Below are 24,808 nucleotides of genomic sequence, written 5' to 3'. Positions count from 1 at the left end.
TTTCCCTTCCTCCTTTCTGAGCTGAGGGTTCCGTCTCAGAGACCGACCAGAGATGCAACCACTGCAACTTGTCTCTGGTAGGTTGTCCCCATCAACAGTATCTAAAACCATGTACTTATTATTGGTGGGAACGGCCACAGGGGTGCTCTGCTCATTCTGTCTATTCCCCTTCCCCCTCCTGACAGTCACCCAGCTACCTGTCTCCAGACTCTTAGGGGTGACTATCTCTCTGTAACTCCTCTCTATTTCTGCCACTGCCTCACGAATGATCCGAAGTCCATCCAGCTCCAGCTCCTGTTCCCTAACTCAGCTTGTCGGGAGCTGCAGCTGGATGCAGCTTTTACGGGTGTAGTCGTCAGGGATGATTGTGCTTGCCCTGACTTCCTACATACTGCAAACGGAGCACTCAACTGCCCTGACTGCTGCCTCCATTACCTACTCCTAAGGTAATTAAATTAATTAAAGGAACTTACCTGGCCTTACCTCACTTGGAGTGAAGCTTATCCTTCAGCCTCTGCTCGCCGAAGCCTCTTGAGCCAAAGCCTTCCTACTCTCTCTCCCACTACTCTGTCGCCCGCTACAATGTCCACATGATTTAATGTAGAATCGATTGAGGCCTCAGAACACACTCCTACTCTAATTATCTTCTTTTTTCTATCCTTAATTTATCTTGCTTCTCTGTAAACATACACTCAGTGGCCACTTTATTAACTTCACGCAAATTGTTAATGCAAAGATCTAATCAGCCAGTGAGCAACTCAATGTATAAAAACAAACATACATAGAACCATAGAAACTACAGCACAGAAACAGGCCCTTTGGCCCTTCTTGGCTGTGCCGAACCATTTTCTGCCTAGTCCCACTGACCTGCACACGGACCATATCCCTCCATACACCTCCCATCCATGTATCTGTCCAATTTATTCCTAAATGTTAAAAAAGAACCTGCATTTACCACCTCGTCTGGCAGCTCATTCCATACTCCCACCACTCTCTGTGTGAAGAAGCCCCCCCCTAATGTTGCCTTTAAACTTTTCCCTCCTCATCCTTAACCCATGTCCTCTGGTTTTTTTTCTCCCCTTACCTCAGTGGAAAAAGCCTGCTTGCATTCACTCTATCTATACCCATCATAATTTTATATACCTCTATCAAATCTCCCCTCATTCTTCTATGCTCCAGGGAATAAAGTCCTAACCTATTCAACCTTTCTCTGTAACTGAGTTTCTCAAGTCCCGGCAACATCCTTGTAAACCTTCTCTGCACTCTTTCAACCTTAGTTATATCCTTCCTGTAATTTGGTGACCAAAACTGAACACAATACTCCAGATTCGGCCTTATACAACCTCATCATAACATTCCAGCTCTGATTAAAGGCCAATGTACCGAAAGCTCTCTTTACCACCCTATCTACCTGTGACACCACTTTTAGGGAATTTTGTATCTGTATTCCCAGATCCCTCTGTTCCACTGCACTCCTCAGTGCCTTACCATTAACCCTGTATGTTCTACCTTGGTTTGTCCTTCCAACGTGCAATACCTCACACTTGTCTGTATTAAACTCCATCTGCCATTTTCCAGCTGGTCCAAGTCCCTCTGCAGGCTCTGAAAACCTTCCTCACTGTCTGCTACTCCTCCAATCTTTGTATCAGCAGCAAATTTGCTGATCCAATTTACCACATTACCATCCAGATCATTGATATAGATGACAAATAACAATGGACCCAGCACTGATCCCTGTGGCACACCACTAGTCACAGGCCTCCACTCGGAGAAGCAATTCTCTACTACCACTCTTTGGCTTCTTCCATTGAGCCAATGTCTAATCCAATTTACCACCTCTCCATGTATACCTAGCGACTGAATTTTCCTAACTAACCTCCCATGCAGGACATGGTCAAGAGTTTCAGTTATCGTTCAAACCAAACATCAAAATGGGGAAGAAATGTGATCTAGTGACTGTGTCTGGAATAATTGTTGGTGCCAGATGGGGTGGTTTGAGTATCTCCGATTTTCACACACAACGGTCTCTGGAGATTACAGAGAATAGTGCAAAAATAACAAAAAATCCAGTGAGTGGCAGGTCTGTGGGTGAAAATGACTTCTAATGAGGGAGGTCAGAGGAGAATGGTCAAGGCAGATTCAAGCTGACAGGAAGGTGACAGTAACTCAAATAACCATGTGTTACAACAGTGGTGTGCAGAAGAGCATCTCTGAATACACAACATGTTGAACCTTGAAGTGGATGGGCTACAGCAGCAGAAGACCACAAACATACATTCAGTAGCTACTTTATTAGGTACAGGAGGTACATAAATGTGGCAATTGAATGTATTAATACTATTCATCAGTGTTGCTTGTGGAAGGTTGTTCCATATTATAACTTTGGATAAAGACGGTTCTCATGAATTCCTTACTGGAATTTATGGAGTTTGATTTAGTTAACACTACAAGTAGAAACATTCCCTCCATGCCTTTCTTATTGAAAGCAAATCTGCACCAGGGCAGGCCACCCTTCATCCCTTCATTACCTGATTTTCAGGATAGGATGCTCTGGAAAGCTCTTGCATTTATCTACCGCCAAACCCAGGGCAATCTCCACTCAGCACCAGATCCTCATTCATTCCCTTCTTCATACTGAAGCCTCAGGATAAGCACCACCTTCCAGACCTCCAGAATAATTCCATCATCTTCCCAAAAGTGTTATTTCCTTAACACAAAAGGAAAGCCACAGGAACTTACTTGTTTGCATCAACTCTTGAACTGTTTCTCTGGCAGGGATAGATTTATTTCCTGTGGGAAAAGCAGCCACTAGTTGAAAATGGAGCCGAATACCTAGCTGCTACTCCATTACTCAAATGAGAACGAATTTCTAGGCAATGGAATCTATAGCAAAGCAGGCAATTTCTACCCAACAGATTTATATTTGACTGCTTATACTCAACTCATGGGGGAGTGAAACAACGGGACAGCAAACGGTGTGTGCAGCTGATGGAAGAAGGCCCCTGTACTCGAGCAATCCCTCTCTGTCTGTCTCTCTTGATGAAGTGGGGGAGCCTGTTGGTCCCCAAGTCAGGGGTCTTGGAGGAGCAACACAGAAGATTGTAAGCTACACATATCAAAGTTGCTGGTGAACACAGCAGGCCAGGCAGCATCTCTAGGAAGAGGTACAGTCGACATTTCGGGCCGAGACCCTTTGTCAGGACTAACTGAAAGAAGAGCTAGTAAGAGATTTGAAAGTGGGAGGGGGGGATTGTAAAAAGGGAACAGTGAGCTGCTGGTCTCCCACTCTCATTGTTGCAGGAGCAATCTCTCTCCCTCGCCGGCGAGAGACAGAGAGCCTGTATGAGATACCGAAGTGCTGAGATATGTACTGTAGATTTTGATATACTCTAGGTCAAGGTGTCTGGGGGCTTTTGCTATTGCTTGCATGGTGGGGTGGTTGGGGGTCGGTGCTTCTGGTGCAAGTGAGGGGAGGGGGAGGGTCGATGCTTGTGCGTGGGAAGGGGAGGGAGGCTTTGGAGTTCCGATATTACTATCATTCATTCTTTGGGGTTCTTGTTTTGTGGATGTCTCTGAGGAGTAAGAATTTCAGGTTATTTACTGCATACATTCTCTGATGTGAAATTGAACCATTTCAACTCTAAACTCAAGATTCAAGTTTTATTATCAAAGCGTGTGTAAATTATACAACCTTGAGATTTGCTTGCTCATGGGTAGCCACAAAGCAAGAAACCCCAAAGAACCCAATTAAAGAAGAATAAAAATAAAAGAGCAACACTTGATGCGCAAGAGGAAGAAAAAATATTTTAACAAATCAAGCAAACAATTGAAGTGAACAACAATATTCCGAACCAAAACAGAGTCCTCAGATCCGAACCCTGGAGCAGGCCCAAAGCCTCGCTTATCACAGTTCATCATGTCAGCAGCACGGAGCACAACAGCCGGGGCAGTCTGCTTGGCCTCAGCGCCATGGTGATGACCATCACAGAGAACGAATGAAATTGGCTCTCACTTCAAATCTTGGCACCCTGTCTTTTCAGACTTTCTGGGCCAGCGTTTAAATTGACTCAACAATGGAACAGTGAAAGGCTTCGGTGACTTGGAGCGAGGAATGAAGATCATGGAGAGTGAGCTAAATTGGCTCTTGCCTCCCATCTGGCTCAGTGTTTAAATTGTCTAAACAGCGAAATTTACCTCGCCCTAGGACGCAACTGCAGCGAAGGACTCCGGGCCCAGATTTCATCACCCAGTCTAAAGCCACTCAAGCTTTTCAAATCGGCTTGGTGCCCAGAGCAATCTGACCTCGCACCTGAACAAGTGGAACGAGCTCTGAATCTTCTCTGCCTGCAGCCTGACTTCTTTTGGCTCTCAGTGTGATCAACCTCGCTCCTGGGCCAGCCGTGTGGGCATCAGAACTGCATTTGCAATGATTCTGTAACACACCATCTCGCCTCACCATTGCTCACCACTTCACTGTTTGTGGCAATAATATAACACAATTTACTTCAGAAAAGGTAGTTTTAGTGAATTAAAAAAAAATTAGATTCCTTACCTTTTTGACTAGAAGCTGTCGCACATGTTTGGTGGTGCAATCTTAACTGGAAGCTCCTCCCACCCATTAACCAAGCTCATCAATGTATCCTTTCACTGTTTTTTAAAAAAATCTCCTGGTGGTTTATCAAGCGTTTCATTCAATGTAGCCATAAATCATCTACTCTTTGAGGGAGTGAATTCCATATGGCCACAATTCTTTAATTTTGTTTGTTCAATTTTTTTACATCAGACATACTGGAACATCATTCTACCAAACAAGTTTAAACCTCAGCCTGCCTTTTAAAATTAACTCTCTCCTGTACCTGTGTCATTGTCCATGTCATTTCCTGTTGTTCATTACAGTTATTAGCATAACATTAATTGCTTAGATACCAGTATGGACACCTCACCAGAATGCAGGGAGCCTGGGGTTTTGGTACCCTTTTCTTGTTCTCTTCATATTTTTGTCTACATTTTACAAAACTTGTGAATAAGACTTACTGAAAATCCATGAGAATGGAGCGAAAACTCAACATGGACACCCAGCTGCAAAACTTCTGGAAGGAAAGTATGACAAAAGAAGATCTGCTGAGATTTTGTTGGTTGAGACATTTCAAAGGAGACCTCAGCAAGCCACCAGCAAGAGTGACTGAATGCAAGAAGGTACCCACACTGCCGCATGGAGGCTTCCAGATACAGGATGCAGCAGTGCAGGGAAAAGAGGGGGGCCCATCCAAGGAAGTAAAACAAAAGAAGTTAAGAGCTAAGGAACAAGCTCCAACTGTGTCCATGAGCGATATGAGGCCAGTCACCCCTGAGGTTCGGGCCCTGCTGTATGACGGGTTCTCAAAGGAGGATAAAGGCAGATACCAATACCTTAAAGCCCGAAAGAAGAAAGGGCCCAGTGAGAAATATGAGTACCCTCTCACTACTTCCTGGAACTATGGCTGGAAAATAGGTGAGAGTCTGTTGGCCAGGCTAATTAGCAGAGATGAGATCTATTTTGCTGGACAAAGGTAATTTGTTTCCTTACAGGATTAGATGAAGGACAGGAATAGGTTTCCAAATTGATACACATTGGTCAGAACTGCTTGAGAGGAGATGGGGGTCAAGATCTTTTACACAGGGAGAAGTTAATGGCAGTGTTAAAACACCAGAAGGGCTGCTGATCCAAGATTTATCACAGACAGCAGATGAACTTCTCTGTGAAGCCATCAATCTAGCATTGTCCAAAGCACCACGGGCCTGGACTTCATTCCCATCCAGGTACACAACATTCTTTTTTGAAGCATTGCTATTCTCTTCATTTGAGATAGGAACAAAATTTCATCTATTTTGAGTTGAATATGGTTTGTCTGCCTTCATTATAGTTTAATTCCACGCTCCTATTAAAATTTTATTTTTAATTTGGTTACTCTCAAACATTGGAGCACCTCCATCAAATATTTCTAAAGCAGGTACTGCATGGACTAAGAACCATGTAAAGTCCTTTCAGTATTGACCCTCTGTGAGATTGAAGATAATTACAGAAAATTATAATGATGAGCCAGAGATTAAAATTTTGAATTAGGGGGGAGGCTCACTTCAATATAAGAGGGGACCTGACAAAAATAGACTGGAAGCACTACTTGCAAGTAAATTTACATCCAATACATGGAAATGATTTACAAGTGAAATATTGACAGTTCAGCACCAATACTTAAAGAAGATTAGAAGGGCAGTAAAACATCATGGTCTGAAGAGCCTGTACTGTGCTGTAACATTCTATGTTTTAATACATTCCCACAGGGTGAAAGGTAACACCTTGATATCAAATGATATCGAGGCTTGGATAAAGGAAAATAGGTGGTATTAAGAATCAAAAACAGTGGAGGCCTTTCAGGAGTGTAGAAAGTGTTCAGGAAGGCAAAGAAGGTAAGCAAGATTAAGAAAATCCAAAAGCATTTCAGAAGTACAGTATGTGAGGGACTGGAGTGTTAATCTTTGTTTTCAAATCAGATGAAGTAGCTGAAGTCATAAATAATCACCATACATAATCACAAGAAGGCGGAGAGTGAAATTCTGGAATGTGTTATCATTCCAAAGGTATTAGGTGAGTTAGAGGGCTTAAAGGTGCATAAGCCCCCAAGGCCTGAAGAAATGTATTCTAAGTTGTTATGGGAGGCAATAAAATCATCATGATTTTATTAATGGAAGAGCATGTTTGACCAATTTGAAGACTTAATAAAATGAATTGATATCAGCAGTGCAGTTGGCACTCTATACATAAAGTTCAGAAAAGCATTTGACAGGTTCTCATAAAATAGGTTTAACAATAAGAGTCAGGCTAGAAGGTTATTTTTGTGATTGGAAGCCTGTGATCAGTGTTTGAACCCTTGACATTTATTGTAGACATTAAACTCAGCATATCCATAGAATAGTAACTATAACAGGATTAACCAGAGTGCAAAAGACAAACTGTGCAAATGCAAATATAAATAAATAATGAGAATATGTGATAATGAGATCCAGTCCTTAAAGTGAGATCATTGGTTGTGGAAACATATCAACGGATGGGCAAGTGAGTGTGGTTACCCCCTTTTGTTCAGGAGTCTGATGGTTGAGGGGTAGTAACAGCTCTTGAACCTGGCAGTGCAAGTCCTGAGGCTCTTGTACCTTCTACCTGATGACAGCAGTGAGAAAAGAGCATGGCCTGGGTGGTGAGGATCTTTGATGATGGATGCTGCTTTCCTATGACACTGTTTCAAGTAGATGTGCGCAGTGGTTGCAAGGGCCTTACCTGTGATGTACTGGGCCGAATCCACTACCTTTTGTAGGATTTTCCGTTCAGAGGCATTGGTGTTCCCATGCTAGGCTGTGAGGGAGCCAGTCAGCACACTCTCCACTACACATCTATAGATGTAATAATGATTTAGATTTGATTGCAGGATGAATAATTTGTAAATACGCAGGCAAGACGAAACTTAGTGGTGCTGCTGAGGAGGATAGCCTTGGGCAATATGACAATACTGATATATTGGTAAGATGGAGCAGTGTCTGGTTTATGTACTTTCGAGGACTAATAAGAGTGGGACAAGCACAATAAATCATGTAGGGTCCTGGGAGTATTAGGAAACACAAGAATCTTGGTTTACAAGTTCAATAATCTCTGATGGTGGGGCATAGAATATGAGCATGGAGGTTATTTTGTAACTTTATAAAACATTGGCTAGGTCATATCTGGAGTACCTTGTGTATAGTTTTGGTTACCACACTATAGGAAAATCATGACTGTTGAAGAGGGTGCAGAGGTGGTTCATCAAGATATTGAGTGCGTCATTTATGGGCAGAAGCTTGATCTTCTGGGTTTGATTTCCTTGGAGCAAAGGTGGTGAAGGGTTTTGGGGGGAGAGGGGGTACTTCATAAAGGTATACAAAACTATGAGGGTTACATAGGAGAGACAATGGAAATTTTTTTCCCATAGCGGGTGTCTGAAACTAGAGGGTATTGGGGTCTCTGTTGGTTGGGGTTGATCATAGATGTTGTGTCCCAGCTGTCTACATGACACACAGGCCAGTGCAGTATGATATGGAGAGCAAGCTGTTGCCCCTGCATCAGGCTCTCCCTCTCCATGCTGGAACAGCAGTGACCCATACAGTTTGGTACCAACGGTGTCACAGGAGTTGCCTGTTATCATAGAACTCAAACGAGGACTGTCTTAGGGACATCAGCTCCAGAATTTTCTGTGGGGTTTACTCCTGAAGCCTTCCCCACGAGTGGGTATAGCTGCAAGGCTGCGGAGGTTTGAGATTAGAGTTTTCCTTCTCCTATATTCAAGATTCAGGATTGTTCAATATCATTTTCTGCCCACACCTGTAAAGGAGAATGAAATAATAGATGAACTGCCAGCCACAGTTGACTGGGACCCCATCTGCCTTTGCCCCTTCTGTTAGTAGAAGCAGTTTTGCCAGGCTAAGTCATGTGTGAAGGCCAGGAGCTGGACTTCGTTGTCACAGGCTTTCTGAGGCGTGCACTGTTAGGAGCATTTAATAGATAGTTGTGCTTATCACCACTACCCCAGCTATAACAACATTCAGGAGGGTATAGACTTAGGTTAAAGGGATTGCGGTGTATAGGGGATTAGTGAAGGAATCTTTTCAACCGGAGGGTGGTTGGAGTCAGGAACACACACAGCCCTAGGGATTAGTGGATTCAGACACACACAACATTAAGAAATACTTTGACTACTTGAATTACCAAAGAATAAAAGGCTACAGACCAAGTCTGCTAAATGGATTAGTATAGAAATTCACTTGTTTGTTGCCTAGGACATGTTGGTGGAAGGGCGTGCTTTTGTGAAGCTTTAACTAGATTTTTGTTTTCAATCTCAGAGCAACAAAACTCATGCCCTGGAGCTGAAGTGATTATACTTGTGCCAACTGGTGTTGTATTGGGAACCATAGGACTTAGAGAGTGAGCCATGCTCTGACCTGTGCTGTGTATCTCAACCCTGAGGCCAGTGCAACCTGTATCAGGAAGGAGTGAACACCTGCAGCAATGGGATGAGTGGTTCAATCAATTGCTGTGCTTCTTTCCTAACAGAGGATAACGCTGAATACAAGAAACCAGGCTTTGGGCGATCAGCCTTGGTGGAAACTACTTTCTACCGAAGAAATGGGATCTTCAGTGAACCAGAAGCAAGTGATGTCATGAATTGATGGACTGTGCAAGTTGTGAAATCAAGATTGCTTACAGGGCATATCGTCAGATGGAATTCGGCTCCAGGTTACTGTTATAATATAAGACAAGAACTTTGGGCTGTTCCATTGGTCCAAGAGATGTGTGAGTCAATCAGTAATTCAAATTACCTTGAATCTTCACAGATCCTGAGATAAACAGTCTAATAAAACATCAAAAAAAATTACAGGGGCATGGTTTTTATTTTGGGGTCGTACAAAGAATGTCAGCTCTCCATTCACGGAAAAAGAGTTGCATTCTTGGGGGGATAGTTGAATTCTCTAAGATCTGAACATAGGAGTCACATTATGTGAAGGAAAGTTAATTCCTCTGAGAGACTGTTATCGTCTCTGAGGTAGATGTGCATTGTCAAGGAAAGGAAGCCTCTGATAGTCGTATTCCATAGTTACATTCTCTGAGAATCACTTTTTAGACACGGGTATTCCGAGGAGTCACACTGTCCAACAGAGAATTGCATTCTCTGGAGATAAATTCCACTCCAAAGAATGGTATCTTTAGAGGAAGCGTTCACTTTCTTTGGCAGACCCAAGGAAATTGCAATCTTTGTTTGAGGGTTGTATTCGCTACTGCTGAAACCCCATTCTTCAGCTTTGAAAGGGAGTCATTACCCCTAAAGGGCATGAACACATTCTGAGCGAAAGTCAAATATGAGAGGTGGAGATTTGTTCTTGATTCACATTCTCAGCAAGTCACATTTCGTAAGAGGGTTATAGAGCAAGCAGCGTTCTTTAATAAATTTGTTGCATGACAGAGACAGTGGATGCTCCATAGTTATAGCACTGTGCAAAAGTCTTAGGCACATATATATGGCTAGGGCATCTAAAACTCGTGCACAGTACTGTATCTGTCAACACGGAGCAGAGATTGAGTTTGTAAATCTAGCAGGAGCAAAGGATGTTGGGAATGGCGAGAGTGGAGCACCACCGAAGGGGTGTGGGACAGATGGCAGAGAAGGAATGCCAGTGGTGGAGTTGGGGGGGGGGGTGGTGGCCCAGATGCAGTAACACCCAGCCCTGAGATACCAGGCAAGGGGTCATTTGATTCAAAACAATTGGTTTACTGATCATTACGGAATGTCTCTTTGGTGCTTGCCGCTCCCTCTCCTCTTCCTTCTGCTTTTCCCAACATGATTCCCCTCTCCCTGCCCCCTTCCCACACTCATTCTACAATAGTGTCCTTTGTAAGAATCAGGTTTATCATCACTCATGTCATGAAATTTGTTTTTATTTTGCGGCAGCAGTACAGTGCAATGTATAAAATTACTACAGTACTGTGCAAAGGTTTTAGGCACCCTAGTGTATACATATGTATCTAAGTGTTTTGCACAGTACTGTAATTGTTCCAAGATGTTCAATGAGCAGTACACCACAAAATCAGGTCCTTCAGGAAATCTAATTCAAGCCAGGCTGTTACTCTACCTACTCCTATCGACCTGCACCCAGATCATAGCCTCTGTGATCCATCTACCTCTCCAAACTTCTCTTAAATGTTACAACTGAGCCTGCATTTACCATTTCTGCTGCACTTTCGTCCATATTTGCACAACCCTCTGAGTGAAGATCCCCATCAGTAAACGTCATTCGAGGCCCAAAGTTAAATCTGTGATTGGTGAGTATTATTGGATAATGAGATGAGCAACTTTCTTTTGTTGGGCCCAAAGTAGAGGCTGTAAGAAGGAGGGTGATTCCATTCAGTTCATGGATACTGTTCTCTATGAGGGGGGCTTTATGTGTGCAGAGGACAAAGGTGTTTGAGTTTCACTGGCCTGATCTGGTGTAACCTGTCCACAGCTACCTTCTCCCTCCTCCTGTAGCGATCTGGAAAATGAGGTAAACAAGAACTGTGTTTGTGGTTTCAGCAAAGGAGGTTTTGGTAACAAATGCATCAGAAACAACCGGAGTCTGTTTTATCAACTTGTCCACAGAAATAAAGCACAGCCTGATCCTGAGTAGAATGAGGAGCACATCACACTTCACTGCGGGGGTCACTGAGTCTCGTGGCTGATGTCAGAATCAGTGTGTGGACTTTATCCACACAGGGTGAAGTTAAACTTTACTTGATTGATTCCTGGAAGAAAAGAGTGCACCCTCTGAAAAATGATTTGAGCCCCTGGAATTAAAAGTGAGAGATATTACAGTGAAACCCATTACAGTTTTACTGGATGAAAGGATAACTGGTTAAATGCTTGGGTGAAGTGCAGAACTAGGGATTGCAAATAACTGACTGGCCACTTAGGAATGAGATAATGAATTTTCTTTTTCATTCAAATATTTGTGATTTCTTGGAATCATCTAAACAAGGAGAGTTCCACATGCACAGTCAGTGAGTAAACTCAAGGCTGACATTGATAGGATTGTGGGCACAGGGGAATTGAAGGACATGAAGAGAGGAGGAGGCAGAAAATGAGCTGAGTGTTTTGGATGATAGAGTGGGTCAAAAGCTCTGCTGACTGGCTACCTGCACACATTTCCTTATCAGTAGAAAGTGGCTTGGCCTGCGACTCCATTCCTCAGTCTGTAGTTGAGTATTTGGGGTCATCTAGTGTCCTGGTGATGCTGAAACATCCTTGCTATCTTTTGACCACAGACCCCAACTAAATCCTACTTGAAACAGACCATTCAGCACAGTGGGTTGTGGAAATGTGTCATGTGAATTTCTGTGGGTCCGACCTCCTGTGAATGTTCACTCCGATTCTTCCCATCAGTAAGGTCCTTGGTTTCCACAGGGTCCAAGAGTTCCTTAAAACTGGCCCTGTTTCTGTGAAGAGGTGAAAGAGTAACAGCTACAAACCCTTTAAAACTCAGCTCATGCTCTCCAACCTCACACGTCATGCTTTTCATCCCTAAGCCCTCACACTCAACCATTCAAATATATCTTACAGCTCCTCCCTCAGCCTCAACTCCGAAGCTCTACCTCTGATCCCCCAACATCAGCTCAAATCTTCAGTCCCCACATAACCATTTCTCATCCCTCAAAACAACAGGTTACAGCTCGGGCCATTCTGGAGTTTGGAGTTCAACTCTGGCACCATCTGTACGGAGTTGATACGTTCTCCACACATGAAGCATGTGTGTTTCTGCTAGTGTTCCAGTTTCATTCCACAGTCCAAAGACATACCAGTTGGTAAGCTCATCAGTTACTGTAAGTTGTCCCATGATTAGGCTGGTGTTGAATAGGTGGGTTGCTGGGTGGTTCGGCTTATTGGCCCAGAAGAGCCTGTACCGTGGTGTATCTCTAAATAAACCACTCATTCTTACCCATCAACACAACTCCCACTGTTATTTTTATACCTCATCTGTCATTAAACTCACTCTAAACCCCTCACTAATTTATCCCATTATTGCCCCCACTACCACTGTTGTAAATTTCCACCCTTTCTCATTCCCAGACTCCATCCCCTATACCTCCATCAGTCCCTCCTCACTCCTCAATGTCCCTCAACATTACTGCTGTTTCAACTCCATCCTCTGCTTCACCCTTCATGTCCACTCAACTCCAGTTCCTCACTTTCCAATTAAATGGATGATTTCTTACCGTTCACCTTTTGATCTTAGAATGAAGGTACGTTCTTGTCGAAGTTGCTCCAATGCTTCTCTGACTCTAGTCCTCCAATGTTCAGATTCCTAACATGGGACACAAAAAGATGCTGTAATTCCCAGAACATGGAGTCATACTGAAGGGTTGAATGAGATCTACTGGGAGCGGTAAAGGGAGTCAAGGAGTGAAGAGATGTCCTGGATTAGGTGAATCAGGAATGAGGGAATAGAAGGGGACTGGGAGAGTGTGGGGGCTGGAGAAGTGAGGTTGTCAGATACGGTAATTGATCCAGAGAAATGTGAGGGATTTAGGAGACTGAGAGATATGACTGTTGAGAGACACCAGTCAGTCAGTCCAACCCTCTAGTTTTCTGACTCTAGGGCTACTTTTGTAGAGGGGGGTGGTGATTGGACTAACAGTCCAGCAATATGCTCAAATTTCATCCAGGTAGCTAGGAATTTAAATTAAGTAAATCTGAAATAAATTGCCAGTATTAGTGATAATGAAGATAAATCTACCACATTATTATAAAGACCTATTCAGTTCACAAGTGTTCTTCAGAGAAGGAATTCTGTCAAACTTATATACTGGCCAATTTGGTTGACGTTTAACTGTCATATTAAACACTGAACAAACAACTTACTTGCAGCAAAGATACAAAGTGGACCAGCTGACATTGACCTAAGCATCTGCTTTGAGATGCTCAAAGGCATCAGGTAAGCTCTATCTCCCTAACACTTAGAATGTCCCAGAACTGAGAATTGTCCCAAAGACTTGTCACGCCTGGCATTCAACCTCTATCATGATTCTTGGACACATCCTGTGCTCCCAGGGCTATGCAGTTGGCAGCTTGTGACCCAGAAATATTCCACGTTTGGGTCTGTGACCCATTGAGGAGAACAATGCCAAACATGACAGAGGTCATCTCTGTGGATATATAATGTTTTCCCTTAGCTGATGCATTGGTGCCCTTTGTTGTTGAACAACACATGGAAGAAGTATTACGAGGTAAAAAGTGACTTCAATGTCCATTAACATGGATCACTTGGAGAACCTACATGGATCACTTGGAGTACCAACATTGACAAATTTGGCCAAGTACTGAAGGACATATTTGTCAGAATAGGGCAGAGGGAGATTGTGAGAGAATCTATATGGAAAAATCTTTACTTGAAAATTATTATGTTACAGATATAATTGTCCATATATGAACGGTAGGAATGAACATCACTCAGTCCTCAAGTATGGTATGGCTTTTCATACCATACACACCATTGCAACACTCTGCTCAGTAGGATACAATCAAACAGACATAGTTACCGTGCATGAGAACTATGGCCATCAGCAGCAGAATTTTATTCCATCACAATGTAACCTAATTGGATCAAAAGATCCTCACTGTAATGTTAACAACAAGATCAAGGAACATAACTTTGAAAAATGGAGTGGAGAGTGCACAAGAGCACCCGAGTAATCCGGTATATTTTCTCTACAAGGGGAGGGAGGAAACGTCGACTTAGACCATGAGAGGCCTGCGTCAGGCATTTTCATGCCTTACAAGGTGCAGATTGGAAGTCTGTATGGGGCGCCACTCCTTGCACGGACTGTAGAGCAATGTGTGGTTAAGTGCCTTGCTCAAGGACACAAACACACTGCTACAGCTGAGGCTCGAACTAGGAACCTTCAGATCACTAGACGAATGCCTTAACCACTTGGCCATGTGCCCAACACAAAATCTCTACAAAATCACAGGCAAATCCAATCCAGTCATCAATCTAAATCATCTCCAAAGTAATGGCAGTGCTATCAACAACACCTACCAACAACCTGCTCACTTTTGCTCAATTTGCTTCAGAACTTATTACGTCTTTGGTATAAAGATAGATAAAAAGGCTGAGTTCCCATCATACAAAGAGTTAGAGGACATACTGTACAGAAACTTCAGCAGTAAGGCTCCACCAAAGCCTCATCGTCTTTCCCCATCTAAATCTATCAACGCACCCTTTCTTATCTTTTCCCTTGTGTACATGTTCTGCCTGCTCTTAAATGTATCTTTTCTCATTGCTTCAGCGGCACCCTGCGATAGAGTTCCACATTCTCACTGCTCTGTTAGGAAGTTATTTCAAATTCGTCTTGTGTTGATTGACTCCAATTCTGCCCTTCCCTGTGTGAAATATTATCTCAGTATTCATTCCATCAAAACTTTAATAATTTTAGAAATCTCTATCAGGTCATTCCTTTTACCTTCTCTTCTCGAGAATGAGATCCAGTCTGTTCATCCTTTCCTGAAGTGAATCCTTTTGTATTCCTCCATTGTCTCTATATTATTTTATAATACATAGCCCAGAACTATATAGTACAAGTATGGCTTAGCAAGTTACCATAAATTATAGTATAACTTCCTTATTTTTCTGTTCTGTCCCTTTAGAAGTGAATTCTAATGCTTGTTTTGTTTTCTTTAAATCTTTAAAGCCTGTTTTACAATTTTTACTGGCTCATGTATCTGTACTGGGAGATTCCTTTGTTCCTCCAACTCCTGGTCTGCACTTTCCAAGGTAAGGTGGGACTAATATCAAGGCAACATTTGACTGAAAATGGCAACAGTGAGCCCATGCAAGACTGAAGGGAACTGGTGTCAGGGAAAAATGAAACAAAATGGTTCTGGCTTTTGGAAGCCTTTTCATCCCCAAGAAATCCATGTGGAGTTCTCCAGGGAAGTGTCCAAGACCAAACTATCATTAGCTGCTTACTCAATATTATGCTTCCTGCAGAGGTGGGGATATTTGTGAATTATGCAATGTTCAGATCCATTTGCAATTCCTTAGTCAATAAGGCCTGTGTACAGTCCAACTTGGGCTACATTCATAAGTGACAAGTTACAATAGTGCCATAAAATTGCCAGGCAGTGAATAGCCACCTGCAGCGAGAGTGTCTAACCATCTGCCCTACAATGGCCAAATCATTGACCACCAACACCTTGACCAAAAGCCTAATAAGATCAACCAGTCACACATGTGTTATAGTTATAAGATGTCCAAAGCCTTCTACAAGAAAAGAAAGTGTGATGGAATATTTTCTCTTGTTTGGATGAATGCTTCTCTTGAAAGCTCAATGTCTTCCAGTAAAGGTGAGCCTGCTTGATTGACTATCATCCTAAAGATTCACCATATCCATTCCATTTGCAGGTGGGTGCAATGTTTCAATGTAATAGAATTATTTGTCAAAGACTTTTTTTTGACTATATCTCCAAAAACTGTTGACCTCTACAACCTGGAAGGACAGATGTCGCAAAAGACTACCATCTGTCACTCACCATCCTAACTTGTCCCTTTTCATAATGGTTGAAAACTTACAAATTCACAGTCTAACGTAGTTCATAATCAAAGTCAAAGTGCACTTATTATCAAAGAATGTATAAATTATACAGCCTCGAGATTTGTTTGCGTAACAGGCAGTTGCAAAGCAAGGAATCAGATTAACTGTTAAATAAAAATAAGGCCAACCCCCAGTGCCCACAGAGAAAGAGGAGAAGAAATCAAAACAAATCATGCAAACAACCGAAGTGAGCGACAACAAGAGCATTCCGAACCAAAATTGATTCCTTAAATCCAAATCCCTGGAGCAGCTCAGAGTAGGCCCAAAGCCTCAGTATTCAGTCCATCATACTAGCAGGGAAATCACTGCAAAGTCTGCAGACATGAAGCGCAACAGCCAAGGCAGTCTCACAGCCTTATGGTCGTAGAGAGAGGAACCCCAAGATATCTGGGCCAGCGTTGAAATTATCTGTACCTTGTACTAGGAACAGGGCCCAACTGTGACGAATCGCTCTGGGCTTAGATTTCACTGCTGGAGAAGCCATTCTTGACCTGTTCAAATCGGCTCGGTGCTTAGAGTGATCCACCCTTGCACCCGAGCAAACAACCTCATCCAACACTTTCCAGTCTATCTGGGCCGGTGTTTAGATTGTCCAAGCAACATATTGTACTTTGCATTAGGACCCAGGTATCGCCGTGACGATTTAGAACATGGTGCCCAGCAATTCATTTTGGAGCTGGGTTTCACTGCTGAAGAAGCCGTTCTCAACCTCTCCAAATTGGCCTGGTGCTTAGAGTAATCCACCCTTGCACCCGGGTTAGTTGGAAGGGCATTAGAACTCTTCTGTCCCATCTTCTCCCCTCCGAATTGTCCATTCCAACCAGCACATGGGAGTGTGTTCAGCTCATGGACTGCTATGGTTGAAGATGAAGGCTAACTCTCCCTCTCTTGAAGGATTGGGCCAGTTGGCAGATGAAGTATAATATAGGAAAATGCAAAAAATATGTCTATTTATAGGAATCATAGGAAACCAGGGTGCTTTAATGAAATGCAAGAGTTTTATGTGTTATTATTCAAAGAGTCTAGAGTATTTATGTACATGAGGTTGCAAACAATGAACATGTAGACAAGAACAGTGTTTTTGTCTTTAGTACAGAGATTGGTGAATAAGAGAGGCAAGTCTGGTGAAAATCCACAATTAGAGTGCATAGTTTTGTTTTTTTTTAATCCAAGAAAGGAAGGAATTAAGAATTGTTGGATCCCTTCTCAAGATGAGTGGGTTTTCCAGTTAGTAAGACTGAATGTTGGGCGTATGTTCCCTGCAGTTTATAAGAATGAGAGATACTAATTGAAATTTATATCTTTAAAGAGGACTTGACTGGGTAAGTGTCGAGAGCCTTAAAAGGAGGCATCAACTTGATATGGGATGTGGGACAAGTGACCTAAAACAATGAGGTTAGTGAATGAGGTTGAGACTGAAACGAGAGAATTGGGAAATGAAAATGGATGGACTTTAATGGGTGATTAAGAGGATTGGATGGGTGGGCTTTGATGTAATCGTTGGGATGATGAATTTCCCCACTCACTTACAAAGTTGAATTGTCTGCTTCAAGGGGTTGTGCATGTTTAGTCATTGACCATATAAGAACACTGATCAGTGACTTCTGGGCATTGAGGAAATCAAGGATTTTTGGGAGGTTAGAAAACATATACAATACAATACTCCTCCTAATCTCAAACAAAATCCCACCTCTTCAGAACCCTTATTTCAAGCAACAAAACCCAAATATTGTCATCAAAGATGATCCTGCCTGACCTGTTCTTGTCCAATTCACACCCTTTCCTCTGTGCCACCTAACAGCCTATGGGCACCTCTCTCTGCATTCCAGATGTATTGGAGGGGCTGTGCAGTCGCACAATTGTTGGGTACCGTGAACTGTTTTCTCTTTGTAGTTCATGATATCTCACCTCGTGCAAGTAGGTATTGTGAACGACCTGTCCACAGGTCTGAGGGAGTGCTCTGTCAAGAGCAGATGCTCTGCTTCGGGCAATGGAAAGACCCTCCTGTACCTGGATGGGAGAAGGCGAGAGATAATGATTAGGGGGCAGTGAGTCAGAGATTGATATTGGATAGCTAAATTTACAGGGCGTAAAATAACAAGAACATTGAACAATGAGCATGGGTTCTCAGCCAAACAAGGGAGAACAAGAGGCAAAGGGCCTTGAGTAGCAATGTAATCTGAACACTGGGGAGCTGGGCTACACACTTCTGTTTCTGGAATCATGTACTGGAGAGCATACTGACTCCACTGATAGTGGAGGGATACACATGAATGATTTAAATGAATAGCCAATTTTTTTCTGTGCTTCAGATCTGCGCATCAGGTGTGAATATTGATTCCCTTCGCTGGCTGAGTCGAAGAAATGCCAGGATGTGCCTGACCCTAACCTCAGCCCTGGAGATCATAGGTCATGAGGTCAGATGGAGTTGCCTGAGATATTGGTTTATGTCCTAGTTTTAAAGCCAGCTGCAGTTTGTAAAGCTGGGATGGAAGGAGTCCAGGACCCTTTGGGAAGGCACAAAGCTCATAGTATAAGGAGCAAGGCAACAAAAATAATTGAACACAAACAGCACCCTGTGACCCTTCCAACTGGCTTGCTCCAGGGCCTAGCTCTTGATAATTAGCCCATACCCTCTATTCTGCTTCTTTGTGTGAAATACTCTGGGTCCTGAGGCAGAGAATTCCTGCCCTAACTTTTATACCTTGGAAATGTGCAAGGGTGACAAATTCTTCATCTCAGATACTTCTGAGGGAGCAATACTGGGAATGGTCCACGAGTCTGGCTGCTGCGTTCTGGTGATTGCTTATTTAATCTGTGTCCCAGTTAGGAGCCACTTACCCGCAGTGCTTGCCTCTCCTTGTCTCTCCTTCGCTTCTCTTCAGCTTTCCTCTGAACATGCGCCAGGCTCCTCAGGACATTCATCTTCTCCTCATCTGATAGTAATATCATGTTCAACTCAATGCGAGGGCCAGCTATGCGAGGCTGCAGAGATAACAGTCATCCCTCAAACCCTCAACGCAAACAACTAGAGGAAGACTAAGTTATGGCAGGGTACATAGAATACTCCAGTACAGTGTAGGCCTTTTGGTCCACAATGTTGTGCTGACCTTTTAACATAGAAACATAGAAACATAGAAAATAGGTGCAGGAGTAGGCCATTCGGCCCTTCGAGCCTGCACCGCCATTTATTATGATCATGGCTGATCATCCAACTCAGAACACTGCCCCAGCCTTCCCTCCATACCCCCTGACCCCCGTAGCCACAAGGGCCATATCTAACTCCCTCTTAAATATAGCCAATGAACTGGCCTCAACTGTTTCCTGTGGCAGAGAATTCCACAGATTCACCACTCTCTGTGTGAAGAAGTTTTTCCTAATCTCGGTCCTAAAAGGCTTCCCCTCTATCCTCAAACTGTGACCCCTCGTTCTGGACTTCCCCAACATCGGGAACAATCTTCCTGCATCTAGCCTGTCCAATTCCTTTAGGATCTTATACGTTTCAATCAGATCCCCCCTCAATCTTCTAAATTCCAACGAGTACAAGCCCAGTTCATCCAGTCTTTCTTCATATGAAAGTCCTGCCATCCCAGGAATCCTGCTCTAACCTGCTCTAAGATCAATCTAACCCTTCCCTCCTACTTAACCCTCCATCTTTCATTCATCCAAGAGATTTTAAATGCCCCTAACACTTCTACCACCACACCTCCTATACTTTTCCTTAATCACCTGAAAATTATATCCCCTGGTACTAGCCATTCCACCTTGGGAAAATGTCTGGCGATCCACTTGATATATGCCCCTTATCACCATGTACAGCTCTATCGAGTCACCTTTTATCCTCCGTAGCTCCAAATAGAAAAGCACTGGCTCGCTCAACCTGTTCTTAAATCCATGCAGCATCCTGGTAGATCTCCTCTGCACCTTCTCAAAAGTTTCTACATCCTTCCTATAATGAGGCACAATGTCAGCACAGAGGGTATGCAATCTGCTCCCTCTCCACTGCAAGAGCCTCATATTATAAACAGTCTCTGCCTATTCTCACACCCTCAGCTTGCATTTCTATGTTACGTTCTCTGCTTTGTTCATGTTCCTCCCACAACCGCTGGACTAAACACGAAAGTGGACTGAGATTTATGGTGGATAGAGTCACAACCAGCAAAAGAAACAGTTTGTAAAAATGTCACACTCCCAGAGAAATATCACTAGCGAGAGATGTTCAATAGATGGATATGCTTTGCACAATTCCCTGCATTCTGTGTGGGGGTGGTTTATTTTTTAAAAATTTAATGGCTGTGGTTAAAAATGCCGTGACCATGGAAACACCAGCACTGATCAACATTTCCAAGAAGTTAAGTGAATGTGCTATTAAAGGCCATAATATAGTATAAGATTAATGATTACCAAGTGAGACCTGGGTTAATGGACGAGAATCAGCACCTTGAGAAATAGTGGGTTGAAATTCAAAGCAAAATATTAATGCTAAATTTGCAGACCTTAGTCACAGCAAACATCACATGGCTAAGGAATTTCACACTGGGTTCAGACAAGAGGTTGTTCATGTCAGCCCACCCAGAATCACCTTTCTGCACGGTGTTTGCCTCAACTTTGCTAAAAACCATTCAACCCAGATGTGAAAGTGTGTCCCCAATAAACAGTTTGCAATGGCCAGTAGATCTGAATAATGGAAACTGAGCATTCAAAATGGTATTGAGTGAAAGTACCATGAAAGTATATGGGAGGTGGTTTGACTACGTGTTAGAAACAAGAGAAAATCTGCAGATGCTGGAAATCCAAGCAGCAGACACAAAATGCGGGAGGAACTCAGCAGGCCAGGCAGCATCTATGGAAAAAAGTACAGTCGATGTTTTGGGTCGAAACCCTTCAGCAGGACTGGAGGAAAGTAGCTGAGGTGTATCACAGCAGGAGCAGCAGTGAGAGAGAGTTTCACAGAACTCCCCTCAAAGGGAAGATTTAAACTTCTTCAGGGTGTGCATCCCTGGAAGAGACTTCGCAGAGTAGTAATCAAATCACAAACAAGAGAAAATCTGCAGATGCTGGAAATCCACAGCAGGGGAGCAGTGAGAGAGAGTTTCACTCTACAATGGGGAAAATGGGTTTGAATTGGAAATTAGTTAGGATGAATGATACTGCAAAATGGGAAAGAAAGAGGGAAGGTGAAATTCCTCAAGAGAGTGAAAATAAATATGAGATGGTTTGGACTGGTAACACACACAAAAAATGCTGGTGAACACAGCAGGCCAGGCAGCATCTATAGGAAGAGGTACAGTCGACGTTTCGGGCTGAGACCCTTCGTCAGGACTAACTGAAAGATGCTCTCTTCTTTCATTTAGTCCTGACGAAGGGTCTCGCCCCGAAATGTCGACTGTACCTCTTCCTAGAGATGCTGCCTGGCCTGTTGGGCTCCTTCAGCAGTTTGTGTTGATTTGGATTTCTAGCATCTGCAGACTTTCTCTTGTTTAAAATAAATAAATGCTTAGGTTTCAAAGAAAGGGAGGAAGGATTAAGTAAAGACAATACGTGACAGGGTGACTCCAGTTCAAATGGATTAATATGACAATTTGAGGTTGACTATGCTTCTTTGTCTGTGTTGTCTGTGACTGAGGATATGCCCAATAGGACAGTCTGTACTCCTGGAGAGAGCAAAGCTGAGCCAAGTTTAAAGGTAAATAATTTTCAGCAACCACGATCAGTTGTGATGAAGGCAGAAAAGCAAGTTACCTAAAGTTGGAGTGCAAAAGGCTGCAATGTGCTGACATGAACAAATGTGCCTGTTAGTGCTCTTGAATGCAGTGCACTAAATTGGAAGAAATACGAGCGAATCACTGTTTCACCTGGAAAGACTATTTGGGTGTCTGGATTGTGGGAAAGACAAGTTTTCCATTTCCTGTGGAAGTGAACAGGAGACCGATCAGTCGTGCATTTCCCTGCACAGTCTATAATAGGATGCAGTTTAGTCGATTTGTAACTGGGTGACATACAGTATGATATTAGCTGCATCCATAAATGTGCTTGGTGGAACCTAGATCTCCATAAAAAGAGATTATTGTGAATAATGTTGTGGAGAGACACAGATATCAACACAAAATATTAACTGTGTACTCCATGACATAGGACTAAGATGGTGAAGATATTAACTCTCATCAGGTCTCTGGGCTTTGAATCAGTCTCCTCTCCTATATTTTGCTGCTCTTGCATCAGATGTTGCTCCCCTTTATACTTGGCTTTCACTGAGACTTGGTCCAGTAGAACATTCAGTCCAATTTCCTCCTGCTGTGATTGGCTAGAAGAAATCTGTAACATTTGTTCTCCGTTCTGGGCCACAGAAATGGGATCCTTTCAAGAGAAGAAATGCAGACCACTACAAGCTCAACGATCACAGAAGCATGTATACCAACTACTCCTGTCTCCATACCCAGCCTTTAGACACTGCAAGATGTTCCCTGAGGCGACCAATCAGCACTCAGTGATGCCTCTGCTCCCCTGTTTTATAATCTATTCCCTGAGGTTGAGTGAAAGCTTAATTTGCACTACACCAACTCCAATGTCTTCACAGGGTTTGGTATTCGAGGCTGTTTGTCATGTGGGAATGACAGATGTGGCTGTTTTGTAACTTTTGTGCCCACATGCTTAAAGATGGCACCGAATAGCCTGTCCGCGAAATTATAATGAGAAATGTAATCTTGAATCTCTTTAGATTTCACTGGACAACAAATTTTTTCAAGTGTTGCTTCCTCAGAATTTTTTTTTGTTTATGATAGATTGCTTGAAGATGAACACAAATATCATTTCAGACTACTTGTATCATGTAGGAATTTGGAGAAACAACAAATTAACTTTTATTGAATATAATGTGTTCAATTGCATAATGGTGCTGATGCTTTGCGATAGATCAACTAAGTTAAAAATATTTTGTTAATGATTTTCATTTGTACTCAGTGTCTGAGGCTTCTCACTTAAGTGTCCAACAATAATTCACCAACATTGATGGATTCCAGTTGCCCTGGTATCTTTTCTCCATGACCGCAATGTTGTGGTGAAACCTTTCACCATGCTCGTCACTAACAGCACCAAGATTTGCAGGAAAGAAGTCTAAATGGGAATGCAGAAAATGAATCTTTAGTGACATATTGCATTTCATGGTTTTCCATGCTTGAAGCATGCTTTCAACCAGCTGCATGTAGTTTGGTGCTCTGTAGATGCCGAGAAAAATTCCAACAAATTCCTTGAATGCTTTCCATGTGATTTTTCTCCGGTCCCACTAGAAATTCTTCAAATTGCCTGTCATTGATGACCTGTTTGAATTGTGGACCAGCAAAAGTGCTTTCCTTAATCTTGGCATCAGTTATTCTGGGAAGCATCTGTCTCAAATATCAAAATCCTTCATAGAAATTTTTGTGCCTGGTGATAGCAAATTCCATCCTTATGGTCCTGAACCCAATAATTATTACTAAAACCTGTCCTGCCATGCAGCAGCCGCATCGCCTAAGCATGCCCAAGCATGCCTGGACAAGATAGGAAACTTTCCAGCTTACATTGTAGGCAACATTTTAATTGACTTGAATTATGAATTGAAAGTGATTTCAAAAAATGGTGCATGACAGGGAAATTTCATGGTGATTTTCATGATCAGTAGTCCAAAATTCATAAGATACACCTAAAGGTATTCAGGAAGCAAAATCTTTGTTGTCCAGTGTTTTTACCAGTTTTAATCATGGATAATTTAGAAAAGTTAAATGAATGATTCCTTTGCCACAAATTTTCTGTTCAGTTATTAGCCTCTCATTATAAATTGTTAATTTTCCAGTTGTCACAATCATTGGTCATTATAATCAAAAGTTGTTGACCCTAATCAATTACATCTGGCCATCTTGAATACTTGTACAAAGATAGTTCATCACTGATCCCATTTCCTTATTTTCTTACAATATCATCATTATGCATTATGAAGCAGACTGGATTTCTCCCAACAACCCTATGCGAATAAAACCATCGCCACAAACTGATAAAGCACAAAAAGCCCTTTGCTTCCTTGTGTCTCCACTGGCTCTTCGAAATAACTGTCTTATGTAGTCACACATCCCAGTTTTTTACCGAATAACCATATAAGTGAATCCTTTTCAAATAAATACTAAATAGCCTTTTGAAAATGTCAATGGAACCGTGTTTTTATCATCCTTTTAGATAGTTTGCATAATGGATCTTAACCATCAGGACACTAAATTGCCTTTTCACATTATTTTAAGTTTTGTGGCTGTTGGTTACTGCTGAGGAAATAATTTTTCCTGAGTTACAAAATGAATTATCATTTTGAACAGCTCTTTAAGGTCTCCCCATACTTTCTTTGTATCTATGAAATGGATGGACAGTGGTGATAAAAAAACAAAAACGCTGGAAACACTTGGCAGGTCAGGCAATGGAAAGGGAAGTAATTAACCGAGGTCTGGGATCCTTTTGTTAGAACTGGGGGTGGGAGAGAGAGAAACATTAGTTTTCAGTAGGAGAAGACGGCATGAAAGGGTGGGTACAACATAGGGAATACAATTTCATATGTTTATAAATAGTTAATTGAGTAAATAAATTAATATTATTAATACACCGACT

General features: G+C 42.5%; 1 protein-coding gene across 1 annotated transcript; it reads left to right on the top strand.

Moving 5' to 3' along the window:
* Positions 1–4,155: 4,155 nt before the first annotated feature.
* Positions 4,156–9,408, top strand: LOC140186628 (protein SPMIP1-like). Its single transcript, XM_072241002.1, has 2 exons — positions 4,156–5,491; positions 9,116–9,408. Exons 1-2 carry the CDS (start codon positions 5,044–5,046, stop codon positions 9,229–9,231), a joined length of 564 nt encoding a protein of 187 aa, XP_072097103.1. The 5' UTR covers positions 4,156–5,043; the 3' UTR covers positions 9,232–9,408.
* Positions 9,409–24,808: the final 15,400 nt, after the last annotated feature.

The sequence above is a fragment of the Mobula birostris genome, chromosome 23 (genome assembly GCF_030028105.1).
Source record: "Mobula birostris isolate sMobBir1 chromosome 23, sMobBir1.hap1, whole genome shotgun sequence".
In the NCBI taxonomy this organism is placed as follows: domain Eukaryota; kingdom Metazoa; phylum Chordata; class Chondrichthyes; order Myliobatiformes; family Myliobatidae; genus Mobula; species Mobula birostris.
The sequence above is the reverse complement of the archived record's forward strand: the minus strand, read 5'-3'. Positions and strand labels throughout refer to the sequence as shown.